The sequence below is a fragment of the Nannobrachium achirus genome (genome assembly GCF_963921795.1).
Source record: "Nannobrachium achirus genome assembly, chromosome: 2".
NCBI classification, from domain to species: Eukaryota; Metazoa; Chordata; class Actinopteri; order Myctophiformes; family Myctophidae; genus Nannobrachium; species Nannobrachium achirus.
Window position 1 is genome coordinate 70,235,633 of NC_137811.1, and position 26,157 is coordinate 70,261,789.

General features: G+C 42.3%; 1 protein-coding gene across 1 annotated transcript in view; it reads left to right on the forward strand.

The window, feature by feature from the left end:
• The window catches only part of cmtm6 (CKLF-like MARVEL transmembrane domain containing 6), a 36,749-nt gene extending 15,947 nt beyond the window's left edge, over positions 1-20,802 (forward strand). Inside the window, exons 3-5 of the mRNA XM_080737612.1 lie at positions 12,485-12,661; positions 14,061-14,159; positions 16,154-20,802. Of these exons, the coding sequence (XP_080593738.1) occupies positions 12,485-12,661; positions 14,061-14,159; positions 16,154-16,327 (450 nt within the window). The 3' untranslated portion in view covers positions 16,328-20,802. The remainder of the gene's footprint in view (positions 1-12,484; positions 12,662-14,060; positions 14,160-16,153) is intronic.
• The last annotated feature ends 5,355 nt before the right edge of the window (positions 20,803-26,157 follow it).

Consider the following 26,157-nt stretch of genomic DNA (forward strand, 5'->3'; position numbering starts at 1 on the left):
GAAAACTCATTTCGGCCACTTGTACCCGAGACCTTATACTTTCGGTCATGACCCACACTTCATGACCATAGGTGAGAGTGGGAACGAAAATTGCTCGAAAGACAGAGAGCTTTGCCTTACGGCTCAACTCTTTTTTCTTCACACTTTTTCATAGATTTATATAGATTCATAGACTTGTGGAGCGTTGTGTGGGGATTCATGTTAATGTGTGTTTTCAGACAGTTAACCACTCAAAACCACTATTTAGCTCCCCCCCCACACGAGATCTTTGTCAAAAATAGCAACAACAAAAAAAAAGCCAATCTACAAGCTAGCTTGTAGATCTAAAAGCTAGCTTGTAGATCTATTTTCTGCTAATGTTCCCCTCAGAAAAGGGATGTTAGGGTTCAAGTGGTGAATGTAACAAAAAAGGTTCACATCACATAAAGATTTAGCAGCCTCCCTGTAGTAACTTGACCCCTGGTTGCGGAAAACATCAAATTGATCCAGAGCCAGCTCCTACAAAAGGGTTTAGAGCCTGTTTAAGATCCTGTTGAAGAGCTGAACGCACGTCCTTGTGATGTTTTCCAACATCATCGGTGCCTCGAGAGTTCAGCTCTGCTCTGTGACATTGTTTTATCCTATTTTAAAACCTCACATTGGCCTGGAGTCTCAGCTCTTATCTCTCACCTCACAGAATTAAAACAAATCGTCTCTTGTCTGACGGGGGATTGAACTGAACTGTCCTTGTGCGATCAACAAGGAACTGGCTGTTTATGAGCAGACACAAGCTGTGGGGTGAATGAAGGTGCAGATTAAACCATTCAGACCGAGAACGCATTAGATTTTAACCACTTTAATCATTATTTTACACTTTAACTATTGAAAAATAGAAGATATTTTTTGAAAAATTTTGAACATTTGTGAAAGTCTTTGAATATTTTTTACCTGGTTCTATAAATGTCTTCTAAATCAGTGGTTCTTGAACTTTTTCATGTCAAGGAAAGGACCACCAAAATTACATTTATTTGGCCACAGACAACCATCTCAAAATATTTAGTTCCAGGGACCCCCAGTAGCAAAGATTTGAGTTAAAGATGTTTGCTTTGAACATGATTTGCACACATTTTCAAGACTTTTCAAAAATAGCTAAAGTATAAAATACTTCCCGGTCTTGATGGGTTAATTAAGTTGATGATGAGCAGAGCGTGATGGTTTTCTCCACCCAGACAAATCTGTTGGGAAATGAAGGGAAGTGAAAGTGAGGTTGGGTTCTGGGGGTCAACTGACCGTTTTCCGTCTGCTGATTCTGCGTTTATCTCTTGTCTCGTAGGTGGCTTGTGTCCGTGTGTGTACAGAACGGCATTGTTTTCACAATTTAAATCTGAGCCAGGGCTTAGTTCACTAAAACTATAATTTGCTGAAACTATACCCTGTCATTCTGACGGTGTAATCACTGGGCCTGGGAAGAGGATGGTAGATATAGAGGAAGTTGAATCGAAGAACAGTAGTAGTAGTAAAGGTCCTGGTGGGATAGATTAGAAAGACAGCAGTATAGGTCCTGGTAGGATAGAAAACCATTGCCAACCTGAAATTCAAATGTCCCATATTTCTAAGGAAAATAAGGGTTGCCCAGAAAATGATCAAATCTCACTGTAGGATTATGTAAAGTTTTGGTATACTAGTATATTAACCACTTGAACCATATTCTGGGGGGAACATTAACCAAGAATAGAGCTTGTAGATTGGCAATTTTTGGCAAAGACATTTGGAGTAGACAAAACGGTACAAGTACAGAGAGACAACTCTGGTCCAATTTACTAAGTCTAGAGGGTTCAAGTTGTTACAACAACCTGTATTATAGTATAGTCTATAATATGAACTTGTATAAAAGAATAAGGAACTAATGTGTCCTGTATCAGTTCAATAAGGCAGTGGTTCTCAAGCACTTGGTATTGTAGGAGTTGAGGCCTTACATTTAGTTTGACTCAGTTCCACAGATAACCACAGGCTCACAACGCCTCCCAATGGGAGCTGTTGTGAGCCTATGGATCAGCTATTTTCACATTTCTTGCCTTTTTCTTAGTTAATATTTGGCAATGTTTGAAAATCATTTTCTAGTATGGTTTGTTGAGTACTTTTGACTTTAATGAAAAAAATACATTTGGAAGTGTTAAAAAGACCTTAAATTGTCACTTTAGAAATGTGCATACACTCTAAAACACCTATACTTGTTGGTTTGTTTACTGTTGAATGAGAAAACTATGTTGCACACATTAAGCTAATCATCTGGGGGGGGCGCAGGTTTAGAACCACTGTAATAAGGGACACGTCTTTTAGATTCCAAATAAGGAACGATGATGTATTTCAAGGGAGGATTGTGTAAGCAACCAATGCTCAAAATTGGCGCGAGGTTATTAGCTCTGGACTCACAGACCCACCCTACACTGAAAACCACTGAGGTGCAAATAGTGGCACTCCACACAGTGCATGATGCAAGACTATTGTTTTTTATTTTTTTAGGTACACATTTTTGTTTCCTTTCTTTTTCCTTTCTCTTTTTTTTATATATTTTTTAATGATGAGCCTGCAAAAAATCGGAACACTCTTATAACTAATCAATGTTTTAATTCATGAATACGTAAGATAGGCATTCACAAGCTTTCAGCTTCAGCCTATTCCTTTTGATCACCTGTAAAAATGATTATGTGGATGTACGACTTGCATAAATGTACGAGTTGATCAAAAAAACAAAAACAAAAAAAGAATCTTTTTCGAAATTGCACGCGTTCAGCAATATTGTTCCTATTGTATGCCGTTATGGGATATCGTATCCCTGTTATCTTTATTATTGATATCTTGTACCAAAATAGATATGCTCAGTTTCTCTTCATTTGCTGTAATGACGGCTGCAGGCTGAAAGGCGTTAGCAGCTGGAAGGATGAAGAGAATATGTTGCATCATTTACCGTTTAGAGTGCCACTATATTTCCACCTCGGTGGTTTTCCTTGTGGAGTGTTAATTGTTATAGCTGAGCACCTAACGTACACCTGCTCCGTATCCAGACACAGACCAACCCTGTTACACAAGGCTAGACTCCTGCAAAGCCACGCCGTTAACATTTGTATGAAGATATCTCTGAAATGTTGTGCAGTGATAAAAAAACTAAGTATTTTTGAGTAGTAAGACTCCCTAATCAGGAGATAAGCGACCGCCAGGTCGCATACACAAACTTTAGAAGGCAATGGTAGGCAATCAGGAGGGAATATGTGAAATGGGACAGATCCATGTTGATGACATGACACTTTAGAGATATTGTGTACCGCTTAGTGTGATTTTAGGGCAAAATCTAGGCTCATTTTCCTACTTGTATTGATCCCAAATGACTGTCCATGGTGTCTATTAGGCAGAAATGCCCCAGCAGAACCCAGCAGCCCTCTTAGCATAGAGTGGAGCCCATAAGCCTATCGCTTTTACACCGTTTGTTTGCGGTCAAAAGGGATTTCTAGTCGTTACTAGTTTTCGTTACAAACAAATCCATACCATCGTTGTCCCACACGAGCCGCCTCACTCTGCTAAACAGATGTTATGCTGTTATGTGTTTTGCCAAGCCCTGGAAAAGACGCGCTGTGATCCAATTTGAGAACTACTGATTTTCGAAGGCTTTCGTAGAACGGGCCTCGGGTCTTAATGCATAACAATAGAATCCCGTGGCTTTGATTTCCAGAGAAGAAAGGGGGATGTAGTGTAGAAAGGGAAGTAGGGAGTAGGTGTGATTCAGAGAGGAGTGGGACCGTTATTTCTTTCTTGGTTACCTTCTGTTGCAACATTTTGTTTGAGTTTAAATGGAAGTGTGTCATCAGCCTTCCTGTTCCACCCAACACTTTAATAACCTACTGTCTGTCTGTCCATCTCAGCTGTCCTACTGTCTGTCTCTCCTACACCGTCTCCCTCTCAGCTGTCCTACTGTCTGTCTCTCCTACACTGTCTCCTTCTCAGCTTTCCTACTGTCTGTCTCTCCTACACTGTCTCCCTCTCAGCTGTCCTACTGTCTGTTTCTCCTACACTGTCTCCCTCTCAGCTGTCCTACTGTCTGTCTGTCTCTCCTACACTGTCTCCCTCTCAGCTGTCCTACTGTTTGTCTCTCCTACACTGTCTCCCTCTCAGCTGTCCTACTGTCTGTCTCTCCTACACTGTCTCCCTCTCAGCTGTCCTACTGTCTTTTTCTCCTACACTGTCACTCTCTCAGCTGTCCTACTGCCTGTCTCTCCTACACTGTCTCCCTCTCAGCTGTCCTACAGTCTGTCTCTCCCACACTGTCTCCCTCTCAGCTGTCCTACTGTCTGTCTCTCCTACACTGTCTCCCTCTCAGCTGTCCTACTGTCTGTCTCTCCTACACTGTCTCCCTCTCAGCTGTCCTACTGTCTGTCTCTCCTACACTGTCTCCCTCTCAGCTGTCCTACTGTCTGTCTCTCCTACACGGTCTCCCCCTGCCTCTACCGTCTATAGCCGTAACCCCACAAACTGTAAACCTACAATTATGGAGAAGTATGCAAGTACTTTCTGCTTTCTCATCAATGTGTAAAATGTGTGTGTGCGTGCATATTACAATTAAGACATCATCCCCAAAAATCCAAAGAAATTTTGTGTGTGTGACAGTGACAGATTGAAGTCAACGTTAAAACCCTTACAAGAAACAACGCGGTGCCCATGCTGAGAAGATTGATGCAAGAACATATTGCCTTTAATTTGACACCTGCGCTGTCAAGCTGTCACACGCTGGGACGATAACCGAGACGTTTACCGCTTTTATAATTCACTTACATTTTGTAATTGTTGCGCTTGAGTTTGACAGCACAGATGTCCCAACCACTCCAACCCTATACTTAGTTGACCGGGCAGGGCACTGCACTAGTAGGGCGGCGGGCCCCCCTCCTTTTTTCACCCTGCTCTGTCAAATATCTTTGCCCAAAATAGCAGATCTGCAAGCTCACGACTTGTTTTGATGAATACAATGAATGTTATTTAAACCACCCTATGTATAGCGTATGTAAATATGATTTATCTCGGTTGAATATTTGATTATTTTGGTCACGTGACTGCATTCAGCGTCTGCTATTTCTCCATATCAGACTGTTGCTAGTGTTGCCATGTCCACATTTTATAAGCGACTTTGGGCTTGTTTTTCTGTGAAGTTGCTTGTAAATAATTGTTGGTGGTTGCATTTTTTTTGTGCTTATTTCTAAAGTGTAGTTGATCATTTGGGCTTGTTTCCTAATGTAATTTAAACCAGTTGTTCTTGAACATTTTCATGTCAAGGAACCCCAAATGAATATGTTATTGTCTTATCTACTACACCGGAAAGCATTTTGGGCCAGGGAACATCAACCTGTACCAGATTATAGTCACACAAATATTTAAAATTCTGCACTTTCAAAATAAATTGCAGATCTACAAGCTCACAACACGTTGCATCATGTGGCACGTACCACTTGGGGCAATGAGTCCCCAGTTTGATTTCCAGCTGTCCCGGACCATTTGCTGCATGTCACTCCCATACTGCTGTCTTTCTCCACTATCTATCAAAATAGAGGCTCAGAAAAGCCCCCCAAAACTGTGGTATTGGATGGAAACCCTTGGTCTGTAGCCGGGGGTCCACAGGTACCATCCATGGGAGCTATGGAAACAGTCCACAGAAAGATGGTATATACAGTATCTCTCCAGTGGCGAGGGACAGCGGCTTCTTCAAATAATTAGGGATGGACATCGGAATCGGCCAATATAAAAAATCGGCAGGTATGATATCAAACCGGCCGAATCGGTGCCCGGCAGGTCACTGACATAAATACCGGTTTTATGCAAATTGTGTCTATGGCACTGCACAGCATGATGCTCTGGTCCTGTGACTAAAGTAAACATTTGCAAGTAGCAGCCAGTCTACTTAGTGGCAGCCTACAGAATACAGATGGTGCTGATTACCTTTGCAATGTAAGGATATATTCCATAATCTTGTGTCAATGTCGTCTCCAAAAAGAAGGGGGAAAAAAGCATGCGTCACTTGCTTTCCTCCTGCCTAGTCCAGATGGTCATGGATATTGTCTGTGATTTTGGATATTGTACTATTGTGATTGATTTGACATTAGTGTTCTTCTAGCTTATTGGTACTCAAATTCAAGTATGTCTTGTAGGCCTACTTGGCCTGAAAAAAAGGGTATTGGAGCAACCCTATTTTCTAGTTCTTAGCTAAAGAAACCGGTGGATCGGTATCGGCCAAGAATTTTGCAATCGGTCCATCTCTACTAGTAACTAAAGTTTGCATATAAATGTAGTGCGGTGAATTGTGCAATATTTGTCTGTGAGATGTAGTAGTGTAAAGTAAAAATATTGACATTTTGAAATACTCCAGTAAAGAGATTGTAACTCAAAATTGTACCTATAAGTACAGTACTTGAGTACATGTACTTGGTTACTTTACACCACTGCATCCCCCCTAATCAGACCAGGTGTCTCCTCAAGAGTCCTCCAGTGATTTATGAAGCCAGCGTTATTATTATCAGGACAGCACTTGGACAGACAGTGGTTGGATGAGGACGTATGGATGTACATCTCGTCATGCATCATATTATCTGGCAGGGGACCAGAGAAAATTGCATATGTACACACCCAGCCCAGCATTAATCTTAGTTACCTCCGAATCGTGCGAACCCGAGAGTCATTATCGCTGACATGGATAATAATTTCACCGTAACGAACGCGTTTACTCGTAGCCAGCAATTTTACATTTCATTCAGCGTTGCTTCGATTTGGCCCCCCTGGGAATACATTTTACTACGGTCCCCGGTGTCGCTGTGACTTCACATTTCTCATTATAGAGCTACAGTATACCCATAATGAGTGCTATCCTCCACGGGGTGTGTCGCTGAGTGGGGGGGGGGAATGGGAAAATGTATTTGAAACATGAAGTGGTCGGTGGCACCTCGCGTACGTGTTTCTGCATTTTGCTTGAGCATGAGCTGGCCATTATTGAGAAATAAACAGTGATTAAGACCCCCTGTGCTTTGCATCGGGGTCTGATGATCGCCATGTCTGGGTTTATTTCTCCATAATGACCAATCTCACTTGTTCATTATCCTGGCATAAACGTCTGCAGTGGGTGGTTGGGACAGCACGTGCAGTGTGATTTTTACTGTAGTTTTGGACATAATTGCAAATGCCTCTCTCTCTGTCGGGAGAGACGTGAAATGTAGCTTTAAATTAAAGAGCATGTTTTTGCATCAATCTCAGCATGTGTGGACTGTTGTTGTGAGTCTTAGTTAGTGTGCCAGTAGCTCTGCTGCCAACCTCTTAATTAGGGTTGGTTCCGGAACCAGAGGAATCAGATCCAACTCACTGTCAGAGCTGGTATTCGGACATGTCTGCTATACAATTGCTATAAAGGTTGTTCTCAAACCTTATTTTTTTATTTTGTCTTTTATGCCCTATTGATAGTTAGACAGTAGGCTGACAGGAAATGTGGGAGAGAGATGGGCAGTGAGATGCAGCAAAGGCTGTCGGGATCGGGACTTGAACCCACGACACGCTGTCAGGCTACACTGAGCCTAGGCCCAAGCCCAACTAGCCCAAGATAGGGATTCCAGGTTGAAAGTGCCCAACTTAAAGCTATACTGTGTAAGTTGCTCAACTAGTGGTCAGTAGCAGTATTGCTTTTTTCGGCCGTTTTTCGTCCGGAGTCGTCGCGGACCACCGCCGCGGACCACCGGAGCGGCGCCAGCAAACCACCGCGACCGATAGTAATCCGTGGAGGGGTAGAACGCATGGTAGAACGTAATTTTCTGGCCAGGATTTGTGGATTAAGAGGTTAAAATCCTTCACCATGGTAAACACTGTAGCCAAGCGGAGGCGCTTCCTGGAGACCAGAGCAGATAAGCTGTGATTGGCCGGTAGTGTACCATGTGTGCATGATCGGCGATGTGATTGGGCAACGTATACACAACGTATACAGATGATGCAGATTACGACATTTTGGCGCGAAATCCCGCCCCTGTCACTGCTAAGAAGAAAACATATAAAGAGAAGGCTTCAGAAGCTGAAAATAACGGAGTGGGTGTTCTAAAACTTTAGCGATTTAACAGTTAGGACAATTTTAAGATTTGTTTTATAAAAAAAGTTACATGGTACAACTTTAAACAAGATTTCAATTATTTTATACAGTTTTCGTTTAAATGTTGCTCCCCAAATCATACTTTTGTCTGTCTGTCTCATGTCTAACGGAGAGCTGGTAGCAGCAGCCTGAAATGCTTGTTAACCAATTTCTGCTGTCCATATTTTGGGCAAAACTCATCAAACATTGTTTAAAAGAAATATAGAAATAGCAGATCTACAATTACGGTAATAAAGGATTTTAAGTCTCCTAGAGATGTATCTTTTGAAGATTTCAACTTTGTGTGTGCGCCCGTTGGACTCTTGTTAAAACAGGAATGTTTAAAAGCGTACATCTGGCATCTGGCACATTGTCACATACCCGTGTGAGTGCGTGCACGCGCGTGTCCTTAGAGGAGGAAAGAGCGTCTGTCACTGATTAAAAGTTAGTTTGTGTGTATGACAGAGAGAGACAGAGAGAGGTGCATTGTGGGAACAGGGCTCTGTCACTATTTGAATATAAAGTATGACATCAGAGTTAAAACCACACAATTGAGCTTAAGTTTTTTTTTTACTGCATAATTTTTATGTTCTGTTCTAAAGTATCTTTTATGTACTGTATGTTCATTTTTATATTTTATAACCACATATCCTGGCACGCAAGCGTGCACGTGAACGCACGCACGCACACACACGCACGCACACACGCACGCACGCACGCACGCACGCACGCACGCACGCACACACACACACACACACACACAGACACAGACACAGACACACACACACACACACACACACACACACTATATATACATCACTTGTGAGGACATTACATAGACTTCCATTCATTTTTATGCAAGTCCTGTGGCCTTACCCTAACCTCTATCCCTAAACCTAACCCTAACCCTAAACCTAACCCTAACCGTTGTGGGGACCTACTATTTTGTCCCCACACTGTCAGAGGTCCCCTGGAGGTGACTGTGTGAACATGCGTTTAGTCCCCATAAGTATAGCTAGACAAACTCACACACACACAGTAATGACAGATGGAATTCGAGCACACATACTGGCAACTTCTCTCAGAGGCACGCTATGCTATTTAGTGTCAGTCGCACAAAAACAAACATCAGACTGACTCCACTGGTGAACACGGGGTAATTATTACCTCTGTCACTCACGCTCTTTCCCCCAGATGAATACATATAAAACATAGGAGTAAATAAACACCAGCCAGGAGACATCAATCACAAACAACACGTAAATAAATGCTCCCCCAACGCTCTACTGTAGAAGATAATGCGTTAACACTGTAATAATGACATGCACCCTGAGGCATGCTGGGTAGTCCCTCTCACATCCAGTGCACTGCACACCCTGTGATGCTACAACACACACGCACACACATGACACACACACACACACACAGATCGCTTATCTCTCCATCTGCAAAAAGCAACCTCATGGTGGCGCTAGAAGAGGGGCATGTGAGAAACCAGGGGCGGTGGTTGTGGTTTGACAGCCAAGGAGTGCGTGTGCAAAGTTTGGCTTGGATAGGGGCAGGGACTGACTGACGGAGTGACTGACTGACTGACAGCCCATGGAGGTTTTCATAGTAACAAAGTGTAAAATAGAGGATTTATGAAAAAAGAGGAAACAAAGATTGGAGATAGACGTTTTTTCTCCTTGAATAATTTTTCCCCCAATGTTTTAAAATGTCTTGAAACCTTTCGTCTATATTGATGTGCCCTAAAACAGGGGTTCTCAACCTTTTCAGGCCACTACCCCCTAAATAATCATATTTTAACCGGGGACCCCCCCACCCTGACGAGTTGAGGAATTACATTTTGTAATGACAAGGTTCTATTGTGAAAATAGCAGATCTACATGCTCACAACACCTCGCGTTGTGAGCATGTAGATCTGCTATTGTCACAATTGCTGTTAAAGGGATATTCCACTTTCAAAAAACTTTTTGTCATTGTATGGTCTAATCAGGCTTGTATGAACACCCTGAACAGTTTTTAATTTTCTTCATTCAGTATTTAGATATTTGATGTAAATGTTATCTGGCCCTCCAGGCTCGGGGCCTCTCCCCACACACACTCATTGTAACTTCAAACTCCATTTTAACCATGATAGATTCATTAAAAACACCCATTATTTTTTCTGGCGACTCTTACTACCCTCCTAATACGTGAGCAGGCCGTGTTTTTTCCATAACGTTTTTCATGTATTTTTTATAATAATGGGTGTTTTTAATGAATCTATCATGGTTAAAATTACGTTTGAAGTTACAATGAGTGTCTGTGGGGAGAGGCCCTGGGCCTGGAGGGCCAGATAACATTTACATCAAATATCTAAATACTGAATGAAGAAAATTAAAAACTGTTCAGGGTGTCCATACAAGCCTGATTAGACCATACAATGACAAAAGGTTTTTTTGAAAGTGGAATATCCCTTTAAGAACCACTGCCCTAAACCAGGGAGGCCAGGCTAGAACCTGGTTAATTGGTCCACCCGAGCCCCAGTCTGCTGACATGTAATCTGTGTGTGTACTGTGTCTCTGAAGTACCACCGATACAGGCCCATCCATAGAACTGCAGTCCTTATTTGTGAATAAACAGATTTTGACCTGTAAGGTAGAGCAGTGTTTTTCAATCTTTCAAATTTCAAGGTCTCCCCTTAACTCTTGACGTGTACAAATGGACTAACAGGTCCACAGGTCAACTTGTGAGCAAGTAGGACTCCTACTGGCCAAGGGGAGGTACTGCATGAACATCAATGTGAAATTCATCATCTGCCCAAATAGTCTCTTAGAATAGTAAGAGAATAGTTTCTTACTTAGTTCAACAGTAGACATTTCAGAGCTGTTACGGTAGAGGTTTATTTTCTTTGTGTGTTGTCACAGCTGTTGTATCCCACTGACTCACCTGCCAGTGAGGAGCCCCCACTGGGAGCACTCTATAGCGACAACAGAGCCTCCGTTCTACTCCTCTCACCCAACACTCCCTGCTCCCGTGCAGCCCATAGGAGTACATGTTGTGATACATTATGATATCCTCCTTCCCACCCGGCTTCCCTCCCCCGAACACAGGCCAATTGTGTTCGTACGGAAGCTGGACAAAGCCGGATGGATGCACCGCAGGGGGATTTGAACAGCAAGAGTCTGCGGTGGTGGGACAGATACTTTACCATTGTGACGCATCTTTTTTTAAGCCAACATCTCCAAAAACTCCATTCCAAATATGTAAATATTGTCATCCCTTGTCACACTTCATTAGTACTCATGCTTTGTTTTGCCACTCAAAAAAAGAATAAAGAAAAAAATCCATGTGACAAAATATGTCAAGAAAAAAGAAAAAAATCCATGTGACAAAATATGTCCGTGTGTGTATGTATGTCCCTATCCGTTTGTCCCTTTTCTGTTTGGACATCATCATACTGTACTCGTCTCGAACCCACAGTTATTTCAGGAACAGTATTTTCTAGAGCAAGGGTCTTCAACAGGGGGTCCGGGACTACAGCTGGTCCTCCGAATCTTTGTGTTATAGAAACTTTATGAATGTAAAGTAACACACATGCAACACAAAAGTTGGTTTATACTATTACTGTGTGTGTGTGTGCACGTGTGCGTGTGTGCGTGCACACTTCCATGGGGAAGCAGCCAGGTTCCTTCCTGTTTCTCACACCCAGACACAACCCTTCCTCTCTGTCTCTTTTTTCCTTCTCTCTCTCTCTCTCTGGATCGTGCGCGACGCGTGTGCACACCGTTCAAGAACACAGAGAAAAACGCATGTGAATCCCATTCTCCGTTCAGCACTGCTTACAATGTAAGCAAGCGAAAGAAACAGAGCTACGCGACTTCCGGTTCCGGGTTACCGGCCAAACCCGGGACTAAACAAACTGGGAAATACTGGGACGCTGATCGGCAATCCGATTTTGGATTATTTTTTTATAAATTAAATCAAATTAAATTCTGGGGTTTCGACGGGCACAGTGGCCTGGACCAGTGGCTTTTTCCCGGGATTTTCAGGTTGGGGCAGTAAAATGAGTTGATTTGAGGATAATGGATGTTGGGGATATTTTGATTATCGCGATACTATCGCAAATCGTGATTTCTTTGGTCACAATAAACGTGATATGACATTTTCATATCGTCCCATCCCTAATTGTGATTATGTCAAATAATTGCGATTAGACTATTATGTAATAATTGTGACAGGCCTAATGCAGATGACCTGTTGTCCCTCCACAGCTCCTGTCCTTCCTAGCCTTCGTCCTGGAGGAGGTGGTGACCAGCTGTATGAACTGCACAGCGCTCTACTACTAATAATAATAATAATGATGATGTTGTCCCTCCACAGCTCCTGTCCTTCCTAGCCTTCGTCCTGGAGGAGGTGGTGACCAGCTGTATGAACTGCACAGCGCTCTACTTCTTTGAGTTCGTCAGCTGCACGGCCTTCCTCTTCACCCTGCTCCTCCTCATCCTCCTCGCCACCCCCCTGCACACCAGAGTGGGCATCGACTGCTGGGCCAAAGTGGTAGGCTTGCGCTGTGTGTGTGCGTGCGTGCATGATTAACTTAAGCATGTTTGGGGTCTTAACAGCATATCTCCATATACATGGATCTCCATATATGGGTATCAGGGGTCTCCATATATGGGTATCAGGGGTCTCCATATATGGCTAACTGTTCCCATATACATCACTGGCCAGACGGCCAAGACTAGTCTTACTAGTATACTGTATCTTTCATATTGAACTTTTGTCCATTCAGTTCAGTGCAATGTGAATGTGAACACAGCAGACATTCGTCCATTGTAAATAGTGCATTTTCGTATCAATTAATCATCAATTAACAAGTTTTTATTAACGATTGTGATGTTTTTGTATTGGGCATCCCTATAGTCTGTGCTTGTTTCCATTTTAGTCGGAGGACTTAAGGTTATCTCGCGATAATCAGTCTAAAATCGCGAAATTTTGCACAGATGTAGCTCAGGGCATGCTCTAATGATTTAGCTAGGGCGCCCGAGTCGGCGACCTTCGGGGTCGCAACAGCGGCCAAATCAAGTTGGGCTCCCATTGACTTTCTATACAGGAGGAAAATACCCAGAAAAACTATTTTTTTCTGGGTATTTAAGTAGGATCTGAGGGGTCTAACTAGGGGTTTGTCATCATGCTGAATCCATTGCAAGCATTTGTTTTGCACAAAAAACATTCCTTGGGCTAGAAATGGCATCAGAAAACGATGCATGTATGGGTGAGCACTGAGCATTCATGTTAGTCGGAGGCCTTTGGGTTTTTTTTCTCATGCTAATCAGTCTAAAAGCGCCACATTTTGCACAGATGTAGCCCAAGGCATGCTCTAATGATTTAGCTAGGGCGCCCGAGTCAGCGACTTTCGGGGTCGCCGCAGCTCCAGAAAACACCCAAAAAACTCTGAAAAGTGATGACTCATCACTTTTCATCACTAAACCATTGTTTTCTTGGGCCATTTATAGCCCAAGGAATGTTTTTTGTGCAAAACAAATGCTTGCAATGGATTCAGCATCATTACAAACCCCTAGTTAGACCCCTCAAATCCAACTTAAATACCCATAAAAAAAGTGTTTTTCTGGGTATTTTCCTCCTGTATAGAAAGTCGATGGGAGCCCAACTTGATTTGGCCGCTGTGGCGACCCCGAAGGTCGCCGACTCGGGCGCCCTAGCTAAATCATTAGAGCATACCCTGGGCTACATCTGTGCAAAATTTCGCGCTTTTAGACTGATTAGCGTGAGATTACCATGTCATCTCCCTTAGGCCTCCGACTATACATTGTTGACAAAAGATTTGATTCATAATTTTCAGTCGAACCTGTTTTTTTTTAAAGAGTTTACTGTAAGTAATTAACACTTGGGGTGTGTGTGTGTGTGTGTGCGTGCGTGTGTCTGTGCGCTCCAGGACTTTGTGTACACACTCATCATTGCTGTTCTGTTCGTGCTCGCCTCTATTACGTTTGCTGTGAAAAACGAAGGGACTACCATGGAGCAAACTGCAGCGGTGAATATACATTCAGATTATACGTCACATTCAGATTAACTGTCACTTTCAGATTAACTGTCACATTGAGATTAACTGTCATATTTAGATAAACTGTCACATTCAGATTAACTGTCACTTTCAGATTAACTGTCACATTGAGATTAACTGTCATATTTAGATAAACTGTCACATTCAGATTAACTGTCACTTTCAGATTAACTGTCATATTCAGATTAACTGTCATATTTAGATTAATTGTCACATTCAGATTAACTATAATATTGTAGCGTTGCTGTTGGGTGGAAACCTAGTATCTTCATCTTTTTTATGCTATTTTTGATCAAGTTTAAAAGTGAATGTGCAAGTGGTCCTTGACATGAAAAAGTTTGAGAACCGCTGACACAGAAACCTGCGTTTTTCAAAAACCTTAGAAGGATTTAGAAGACATTTATAGAATCGTGTCAAAAATATTCAAATAGCAGATCTATAAGCTCACAGCGTAGCTTGTATATCTGCTATTTTTCAATAGCTAAAGCATAAAATAACAGTTAAAGTAATAATGCATTCCAGGTCTAAATGCGTTCAAGATTTTATTAATTAATAGTTATTATTAATTATAATAACTTACTTATACAGCACCTATCAAGAGACCCAAGGTCTTCACATCAACAAATACATAATGAAACTAGCTGCCAAAAGCCTGTGTGGAAGAAGTCTCTCTTCAGTGCGCACTTGAAAGAGTCCAGTGTTGGCGCGGCGCCTGGTGAATGTCCATGGGGAGAGAGTTCCACAACTCTCTCCCCAACACCTTAGAGCAGGGGTCTTCAACGTTTTCAGGCCAAGGACCCCTTAGCTGATAAGGAGATAAAGCAGGGACCCCCCACTGCATATTGTATACAATTGTGTTGCAGATTTTCATCGACTTGTTTGACAGCACTGTCATATCAGTTAAAACATGATTATTTCGGGGGTCACAGCTTGAAAAGGTTGAGAACCACTGGCATACACTACTTGTCTTTGGGCATTGCGCACAGGAGTAAGCGACTCGTTATTGAGCTGAATTATTGTTATATAGTCCTGGAAATTGGGTTAAATATTCTGGAAAAGTTTTGGAAATTAATTGGTAAAAATGTGTGAGAACCCTGGTTAATGTGTTTTTCTCTTTTTCAGACATTTAACCACTTAAATTGTTGATTGTTTACTTAGTAAATTTGTCCTTTCACTATGTACTTGGTCTGCTCTTTTTTTACCCAAACCTATTTGCCAAAAATAGACGATCTACAGAGAGCTTGTAGATCCGCTATTTTTGGCTAAAGTTCTCCTCAGAATAGGGATGCGAGGGTTCAAGTTGTTCATTTAAAAGAATGATCCTATCACACAAAGATTTGGCCGCCCCCCTGTAGTAACTCTGAGGACCCCCTTTTGAAGACCCCTGCCCTAGAGGTGTGTTCTCTAACCCAGGGGTTTTCAAAGTGGGTGCCGCGACGGCAGTCCAGGGGTGCTGCGAGATCATTTGATAATATTTGGAATTTATTTGGACACTTGAAAAACTATTTAGTCTCATTTTAAACTTGAAGTACAAAGTTATTTTCAGTCAGTTCTATTCAAAATGGCGATTATCTCAACGTTTTCCTCGCAACATAATCACTAAAATATCGTCACTGTCGGGCAGAAACCTCGCATCTCCAAGTTTCAAATGTGTACGTCTTTTGGTAAAGCAAAGCCCTGCTTCATCATACAAGACTGTCGCACAAATGCGAGGCGTTGTGTGCTTGTAGATCTGCTGTTTTCACTAGTTAAGTAAATTTTATAGATGAAAAATACAAAACGAACGGTTTTGGACATACAATGTTTCCACCCGACAACGAGGATATGCTATAAATATAAGGTGCTGGGAGTGAAAATTATAATGTAGGGGTGCCTCGGATTAAAAAATATATTTATGGGGTGACTTGAGACAAAAAGGTTTGGTAACCCCTGCTCTAACCTGCGTGTGTCTGTGTGTCTCCCAGGCGTTTGGCTTCCTGGCCACTGTGGTGTTCTTTGTGGACACGGTGATGTTCCTCAAAACGAAAGGCTTTCCTTTCAAGAAGTCCGACAAAGCGGCACAGAGCGGCGACGCAACTGCAGCAGCTGCACCCGAAGCTGCTCCACTGACCTCCGTGGCCAACGGCACTGCAGAATGAAACGCACGCGCGCGCACGCACTCGCACCTGGCACAAAACATACGCATACGCACGCACCAACACATGGCACAAAACATGATACGCATATTACACACACAAAGACATACACGCACACACACACGAATACACGTGCACGTACACATCCATAATATGAATGTGTATGTGCATGTTATACACATACACATAGACACACAAACACAAAGACACGCTGAAGTTACCTTGTTCCACGCACAGATACATAGCATATCTCTAGAACGGATTCTCACTAGAACATTCATGCTGATACAGAACCAAGCAAGCGACTCCTGAAACATTTCTTGGCCACGTTTTATCACCTTGAATACTGGCCGGGCAAACATTTGCCGTTAACGGACGATCTACAAGCTCACAAAGCGTCATGTTTTGTCATGTTGTGAACTCGTTGACCGGCTATTTCTGGCGAAGAGATTTGTTTAGAGCGACATACTAACAGACCTAGTATAGAGCCCTGGGAAACTCCTGGTCAACTAAGCATACAGAGTTCAAGTGCTTTTTAAGTCCACTGACTATTGAATATAGTTGTCATGACAATCTGTTTTTTAATAACTTTTTTAGATTAAGTTTTTAAACAAAATGTACAGGCCCACTGAATAGTTTTAAACAAATCTATATTTTTAATATGCTGATGTTTGGAACTGTAATGTAATCTATTTTAGAGCCCCCTAGTAAAATGTTGTTTTACATTCTCTCAGTTAATTGTGGCAATGCATTCCCATGCTTGTTTGCATGAAGCTACCAAGCTGAGCACAGCTTTTCTCCCTTGAACATTCAATGGAAATAACGGTTGAATTCATGAATTTTAATGCAAATGAAACATCCACATTACACTGCCATAGAATTACAGTAAGTAACAAACACCAAGACACCAAAATAGTATCCAGTTGGGTGTCTGTAAAAAGTCTTAAATAATTGTAAATTCATATTTTTTTTTTTTAAAGGCCGTAAAGGGTATTGAATAGAATTACATTCATTTTTTAAGTCGATGAGTTGAGTGACAAACTAAAAGACCAAATATGATAGATGCAGATTTATTTTTTATTATGCGCAAAGATCCGTTTAGTTTAAGTCATGAATCAAGACGACTGATGTTTTTCCTTTCTGCTTCTGTTCGATTCAGTCAAGCATGGTAACAACCTGCATTCTCTGCAAGATGGCCAAGCTAGCAAACTAATGGCTCCATGGGTAAATGCAAGTTTAAGGATAAATTGTTTGAGAAAACCCAACTATTCAGCATTATTCAAAGCTGTGCCTGTTAATGTTGCCCAAGCCCAATAGTAAGGGAAAGTTAGCTGAGTGCTGGACCAATCTGGGAACTAAATCATTACCAATAGCTTTCTTCACAGATGTGTTCATAAAGGTGTCTACTCACCTCGAACTTTTTCAATCACAACTCCCTTGAGAAACTTTGTGAGTATCCCGAGGGCCTGGGATTAAAGGGGGAAAAATAAAAATGCAAATGGCCAATATGAGCGTATGAGGTGTGTAATTAGGGTATTTTGGGGCTGCTGAATCCATTCCAACCATTAGTTTTCAGTTAAAATGACTCCTTGGCCATAAAATAGGCCACACCTACTTTTGTGTGTCCACGAGACATATAATATTGTCATTAAAAAAAAGATGGTTGGAGTAGGGTTTGAATTCATGAAATGGCGGGTAAGCGCACATCATGACACACAGGATAACATGATACAATCTGACAAGGAACACTCAAACACAGGGTTTAAAACGGGGACTAACAAGACACAGGTGAACTTGAATGAAATGATTGGCTAAGCCTTAGCCAATTTAGCCTATTTTATGGCCAAGGAGTCATTTTAACTGAAAACTAATGGTTGGAATGGATTCAGCAGCCCAAAAATAATTACACACCTCATATGCTCATATTGGCCATTTTTTATTTTACCCCCTTTAATCCCAGGCCCTCGGGATACCCCCAACTTTGATTGGCTCCCACAAAGTTTCTCAAGGGAGTTGTGATTGAAAATGTTCAGAGGTGATAGTAGACACCTTTATGAACACATCTGTGAAGAAAGCTATTGGTAATGATTTAGTTCCCAGATTGATCCAGCACTCGGCTAACTTTCTCTTAATACAAGCTCTTGTCGCGAATGGTTCTTCTCCAGTTTTTTTTTGTACTGCTTTTCTTTTTCAAGAGCATGCTATGATCAGTCTCCAATATATATTCCAGTTCATATTAACATCATAACAGTCTTCAGCGCATATTCCAGTTCATATTGACATCATCATAACAATCTCCCGTACATATTTCAGTTAAAGTCTGCTGCACATCTTGGTTTTTAATCAGCTTTTTTATTATGCGTTTTAAATACTGTGGAGACCGAAGGGGTATAGTAGTACATCCCCTGTTCACTGTTGTGTGTGTGTTTGTGTGTGTGCGCGCGCGCGCGTTCTGTCATGACAAGATTCATGACAAGATAACCGTTATATTTTCTGTCTTCGATCGGAACGTACATTTCTCACGTCAAAGCATATTTCTGCTGTTGAATCTAGTTTGCTTCTGATCCTCCAGGTATAGCATACTGTCTGTGTAATGACATCATTTTTCATATTGTCACATGTTTAGGTGTTTTTTCAACATAGGATCAACAATGCCAATATTGTATATCAGCTAATCAATGATACTTTGTAAATGTTAAACCTAAACGGTTTTCATGCCTCTTCTTTATAAAAAGAAATCCAGGAATCTTATTTGGCTGTCTATCGTATCTGTCTGTCCAGTTCAATGCCACCCTGGCCACAATATGACTTCCGGTTGGTTCTAGCGGAAGTGGCGGAAGTGCTGTGTTTAACGGAAGTTACGTCATGCGCTGTAGTCTTCCGTTGAAATTCTCACGGCGGAAGTTGAACAGTCCCGGCCTGATATCGTCACCAGGCTTTTCTCTTCGCAGATGAGTAAGCCTGGCTACGTGAGGCTAGTTCAATGCCCAAATATGTATAGATGACTGATGTCATAGTATTGATTGACATCATAATGAATTGTTCACAACTAGAAAACTAAGTTTGCATTGATCCCCAAACATCCTGCTGTCCATTTTATGATGTTTCTCTTCCTAAAAGCTCTGCATTATCAGTCTATGTTATTGCACTGAATTTGAGTTTTCAGGTTTCGGTACCCTGCATTAGCTGGGTGATTGCGTGAAAGAAATAGGCTCTCAATCGACCTCTCCTTAATCGTCTCTTTTCAAATCGAACTTTTCCCAAATATGGAGATGACTGACATCATAGATGTCTGACGTCATTGACCACATGAGACTGACACAGTATGTCCATATATGGGCATTCCAAGATATTGGCTTAATATTGATGATGACATGGACAAGGACGGAATTGTTAGCGCCGCTTAAATGGGGACAAGGACTGACAGATACAGAGATATCCATATATGGGCATGAAAGGGACAAACGGTAAGACAAGAACACATTTCCCATCTGATTTCGTGTGACTCGTGTCAGGGCAACCACTCTTGCAATTTCCCAGAATTACATATTTCTAGTTGTAGGCTACTGCAAACCGTCAACCTTGGAAATATTCCATGCATTCCTAGTCAAAATAGACTCGGAACTAGTTGGTGAGAATGAAAACATAGACCGACATAGATTAGACCACCATTGGCTAATTGTTTTTTCTAATTGGGTGGGCGACTGGGCCTAAAGGTTTTCTAGAAGAGGTCCATTCGGTTATTGCCTCCGGAAGTTTTGTGTCCAGAGTGGCAAGCTGGTAATTCAAACTATGCCATGTTTTGTTTCTTTTCGTTTTTTTGACTCTCAGAAACCATTGGAATAACGCTTTCAGACACATAAGAATATAAGCCTGGATTTGGAGATGGAAATCCTCTTTATTATTTTGTTGTGTATGTTTTTCTTTTTTAAATGTCTGCCATGTTGTAGCCTATGAATGAAATATGCTGTGTTGTCAAACCTTGTTTTAAAAAAAGTTTTTTATGAAGGACATTTACTTTATTCAGTGATGTTATGTCATTTTGGCTAACTGTGAACATCTTATTCCAGATTATTTAACTTAACCACTTATTAAGCCCTATAGACTACATGACTAGCGAAAATAGCCGATCTACAAGTTCACAGCTTGTAGATGCCTATCTTTTCTATTTTGGGAATGTTTATTTTATTTTAAAATAAATACATTTTGAAAAGTGCCCAGAATAGAACCACCAGATTATATGCAGTTGCTACAGATTTATAAAAGTATCTTAACAAACACGCACATTAGTTTGCACAACAGAAGTCGTGTTATCTATTTGAAATGTGAATTCTGTTAGCCTGGTGAGTTTTTTATTTGATAACTTTGTCTGCAAAAGGAATTGATCAAACCAAAGAAAAACTATTAAGTGTAAAAGAAAAATACATTTGAGATATCATATTAGTGTTATATATCTGTCTGTATATGTGTCTGGGAGGTTTTCATGAAGCACTCTTTATTAAAAGATCTTTTTTAAAACCTTTAATTCTTAGTATTTTTGAAGAGCAGTAGGCTTCCTTAATGGGGAGCACAAATTATTGCCATGAGCACACTATGTTCACTTCAATGTCCTGCTGGTGACCTCTTGTGGCCTGAGTATGAAGTAATAAAATAAAGAATAAAAGTGTTGAGATAAAGCACACAAACAACAGAAAAGAAATGAGAAGAAAAGGTTGTTGTGTAGGCATCGATTAACCAAACCTCAATACCAAATGTCTTCACCAAAAATAGCTGATCTACAAGATTCTCTTTCTTTCTGCCTAATGAAAGTAGGAAAGTCAGGTTGAAAGTGGTTAACAGCTAAACATCCATACATGATTTAGGAATTAAACATTTTTCTTGTTTATTAAATAATCTATGGCAAACAGCTTTAACATAATTCCACAATATATTTATTCATACAGTTTAATCGTAGATAGACAAACAGACACTCACATTATTATTATATTTTAAAAGGACTGGAATTACAGTTTTCCACTATTGCTCCAGACATATTTTCACATTTATTCTCAATTTTCAAATGCTTGGTTATAATACTGAAAATTAACCTGTTTTCAATCTTCGAGTAAATGTTTCTGTTATGCCCATGAGTTCATAAGGTCATGTTATGCTTGTACTGTGTGTGTTTTAAGATGTGTATGTGTAGATGTGTGATGGACTGCAGTTGTGCTTGGCTGATTGATTGAATGAGTGAGGGAGTTATTTTGCAGGATGAAGCAGGGAGCTGATTGGTTCCAGCCTTAAAGGGGTATTTCGGTAAAAAACGACTTTCCTACCTTTCAAATGATGATTCGGGAAGCTTCTGGGTTGATCCAGGTGTTGTTTGACCCATAGCAGCATTTTGTTCCATTTTCGATTTTCTCCCCTGCACCCCACGGCTCCAAAACGGCACCTTTTGGGTCGTTCCGTAATCCGGTTATTATTCTCGCTCAAAATTCACTTTTCTCGCTCGGTATCAGTCCCTCATACTGTTGTTAGCATATCCGAGCTACACCAGCTCCTGGTCGCCGCCATGTTTGTTTACAAAAAGCTCAACTCTGAACTCAGGCCAACTAGAGAAACACTGGGAAATCCGATCACGCGATACAAAACGGGATTTCCCAGTGTTTCTCTAGTTGGCCTGAGTTCAGAGTTGAGCTTTTTGTAAACAAACATGGCGGCGACCAGGAGCTGGTGTAGCTCGGATATGCTAACAACAGTATGAGGGACTGAGATCGAGCGAGAAAAGTGAATTTTGAGCGAGAATAATAACCGGATTACGGAACGACCCAAAAGGTGCCGTTTTGGAGCCGTGGGGTGCAGGGGAGAAAATCGAAAATGGAACAAAATGCTGCTATGGGTCAAACAACACCTGGATCAACCCAGAAGCTTCCCGAATCATCATTTGAAAGGTAGGAAAGTCGTTTTTGACCGAAATACCCCTTTAAGAGGGAACTTTTTAAGGCCGGTTGTGTGTTCTCCTTCCTCCATTTCACTGCCAGCCAATGTGATGAACTTGAATGTCTGTCAGAAGTCTGTGTTTTTCTCCTTCGTTTGATTAGGTGTTATCGGTTACAGGGGTCTTCAACGTTTTCAGGCCAAGGACCCCTTAGCTGAGAGAGAGAGAGAGATGAAGCAGGGACCCCATAGAGGCTATACTAGATAGATTCATAGACTTGCTTGACAGCACTGTCATCAGTCTATGTGGATTCGTGTTTTTAGTTAACTTGACCTTTCACTCTGTACTTGGTCTGCTCTTTTTTTACCTCTACACCAAACCTATTTGCCAAAAATAGCCGATTTAAGCTCTAAATGCCTCGCAGCGCAAGGTGTTGAAAGCTTGTAGATCTGCTATGTTTGGCTAAAGTTCTCCTCAGAATAGGGATGCGAGGGTTCAAGTTGTTAATTTAAAAGAATGATCCTATCATAAATATTTGGAGGCCCCCCCCCTGTAGTAACTCTGAGGACCCCCTAGGGGTTGAATACCCCTGGGATAGTGTTTTGGTTTCTTTTGGTTTGTTATATCGTGTTGACTGTAAGCCCACACTGAAGTCACTGGCTTTTTAAGAAACTCATAAAAAGGCTGAACCTTTGTTCTAGTGGTGGTTCTTTGGAGTTGGGAGCAGGGGAGGTCCATTTCATTCCCATTAACTTCAACCTGAGTGTACAAATGGAACCCACTTGGGTTGTGGGCCCCACTTTGGAAAGTATTAAACAGTTGACATTCATTGTTTTCCCCACTTTGAGAACCACTATACTAGATATGTGGGCTCATGTCATGGGTCATACTCCACAGAACAAGACATTAAAGCAGTGGTGGGAAAAGTACTCAAATGTTTTACTTAAGTAAACGTATCAACTCTGCAATGTAGAAATACTGTTATGTACTGTTAAGTAAAAGTCTGTGTATTCAAAAAGTACAAAATCACTGGCATCAAAATATACTTAAAGTACCAAAAGTATAAAGTAGACTACTCGTTATACAGAATGAAATCTTTTGAAAATAGCAAATCTACAAGCTCACAACGCATTGTGAGCTTGTAGATGCCCGAATGTATAATGGTTAATGTATGTTTTGTAATAATCTAAATCTACAAACTATAACTACAAACTATAACTTGACTAAGTTTTCAAATACAGAATAAAAGTAAAATATTTGCCTCTGTAATGTAGTGCAGTAGAAGTATGAGTACTGAAAACTGGAAACACTCCAGTTAAATAAAAGGTACCTCAGAAATGTACTAAAGTACAGTACCTGCGTTAATGTACTTTGTTAATTTACACCACTGCCTTAAAGTAATAAGTACAGTGCTCACATGGAGGTCAGTGTGTGGAAGTTCAACTCACTTTAATAGTTCTCCTATTTGGCTGTGAACTCAGGACCCTGGAGCCTGCCCTGTCCTTCTCTAACTAACGCTTTAAACGCTTTTTTGATGTCTTTGGGACCCCAAAAAACCTAAACCAAAAATACAATGTGAATCAATATGAATAAAATGATAATGAAAATAGTAATTCTTGCAGATCAAATTGCAAAATCAACATTTAGACATTTTGTAGGAGAGGTTTTTGCGGGAAAAAGGTTAAAGAGAATGGATAACTCACGACCCATAAAAAAGGGATTGCAACCCAATATTTGGAAAACACCGTTTTAAACTGCATTCTATGTATGACACACAAACCAGATACAGTTAAACTGACCGTAAATTATGTTCATGCAAAAAGATTATGTCGTGCCATGACACTAAGCGTCCAGTAGGTGGAGCTCTTTGTCAACCTGAAGTGATGAACCGTTTATAAAAATAAAGAACCACAACATTAATACACACACAACAGTAAAACAACAGTGTATGGCTGAATGTCAAAACGTTGTCCATAAGAATAAATCCTGGATCAATAGAACAAGATGAGATAACCTGTTTTTGTGTGTGTGTGTGTGTGTGTGTGTGTGTGTGTGTGTGTGTGTGTGTGTGTGTGTGTGTGTGTGTGTGTGTGTGTGTGTGTGTGTGTGTGTGTGTGTGTGTGTCACACACACACACACACGCGCGTGTTTGTCTAGCTATACTTATGGGGACTAAACGCATGTTTATTGTCATACCTCCAGACAAGGTCCCCCATTGGGATATCAGCGCCATCTGGCGCTGCAACAGAGTAAAACTCATAAGCTCCCGTACGAGAAATATCATTTGTCGGTAGGGCTGTCAATCACAAACGAGGGCACCGCCCCCGAGTGTATATAAGCCCTGCGGGCTATCATAACTTCCTCTTCCGCACCTCTGCTTACCTGCAACTAGTGTCGCGAACTCAGCCATATAAGTATAATTTTCTTTAAAGTTTAGCCTAAGCGTTGACTAGGAAAGTCGGCCACTGGCCTTTAGAGATTATTCTCCTGTACGTTCTAATTCTATTCTTCTTAACAGTTCGGTCTCTTTTCTTCACTTTCGCTTTGAGTCTTTACTTCTTCTCTGTACGTTCTGCCACGTGTCTCCCTGCCTTAGCTTAGCTTCGCTTAGCTTCGGTTAGCTCACGATGGCAGCTCGTCGACCTACAGTTAGCAGCCTGCTAGCTAGGGTACCGAAGAAGTGCGGCCTTCCCAGCTGCAAAGGCCTCATCGCCAATGAAGATACACATCCGTTCTGCATTGTCTGCATGGGGGTAGGACACGCCTTGGCCTCTCTGTCCCCTCCGGCCCCGGCCACGGGGGTGAACTGTGCTGAATGCCTCCAGTACGATGTTCCAGCCCTCGAGGCACGATGCGAGATCGCTGCCGCAGGCTACGGCCTTCACACCACGGTCTCCGCCGGAACCCTCCCAGACACCTCTCCTCGTGTGCCGGACAGCGCTGAACGCCACAGCGCTGCTTCTCGCCACGTGGTTAGGCCTCCAGCGGCCTCGCCCTCTGCTAGCTTCGGTAGCCCCGTTGCTAGCGGGTCTGCGGCCCCTGTTTCCACTGCTGTTTCTCCGACGGGCTCGACTGGTGCCGTGCCCAAGAAGAGAACATGCAAGACCGCCCACGTTGTTTCTCCGCCAGCTACAACGTGGATCGTCCCCCCCAAGGAATTCCACCCTCTAGTCGTCGGGGACATTCCTCTCTCCTTCTCCGTCCCCCAGCTACGGGCTATGCGGCCACCTAGCCCCGTCTCCTGGCATGCTAGCGACGGAGACGAACCGTAGCTAGAGGACTACGACATGGAGGAGGTGGACACGGAGGGTGAGTACTCGGAGGAGGACGAGTCCTCTTTCCCCTCCGGACAGGGCGGAGGCGCGGCCAGGGTGGTTCCTCATGCCGAGGCTTCCATCTCCGCCGCGTCCTCCCAAGCCCCTTCTGCCTCTCTCCCCCCTTCCATGCCGGCTGGGGCGAGAGGGGCAGCGGCGCAAGACCCAGACTCCATCCCCATGGACGAGCTCTCGGTGCTGGAACGCGCCGCCATCCGGTGTGGCCTGGAGCTGCCACTCGGAGATGCGCCACTCGGACCACGGGCTAGGATTCCTCTCCTGGGCCAGGATTTGGAGTCCTCTCCCCCGCGTCGGATGGAAAAGCTACCACTAGTCCCAGGCTTTGCAGAGGCCCTGCATTCAACCTGGACTACACACAAGGACCCCCCCAAGCTCCCCTTCCTGGTCGATTACCGCGACTCAGAGAAGGCGGGAATCCCCTTGTGCCCTCCCATGGACAAGCTGATGGCCCAGTCCCTGATAGGGAGCATCAAGCCCAACCATGAGCGGACCGGTCCTGGAGGCCGGCCTCCCCTCAATCTGGCCGTGGGTAAGAAGCCTCCTGGGTTTGCCATCCCCTTTGACGACAAGCAGTCTTCAAG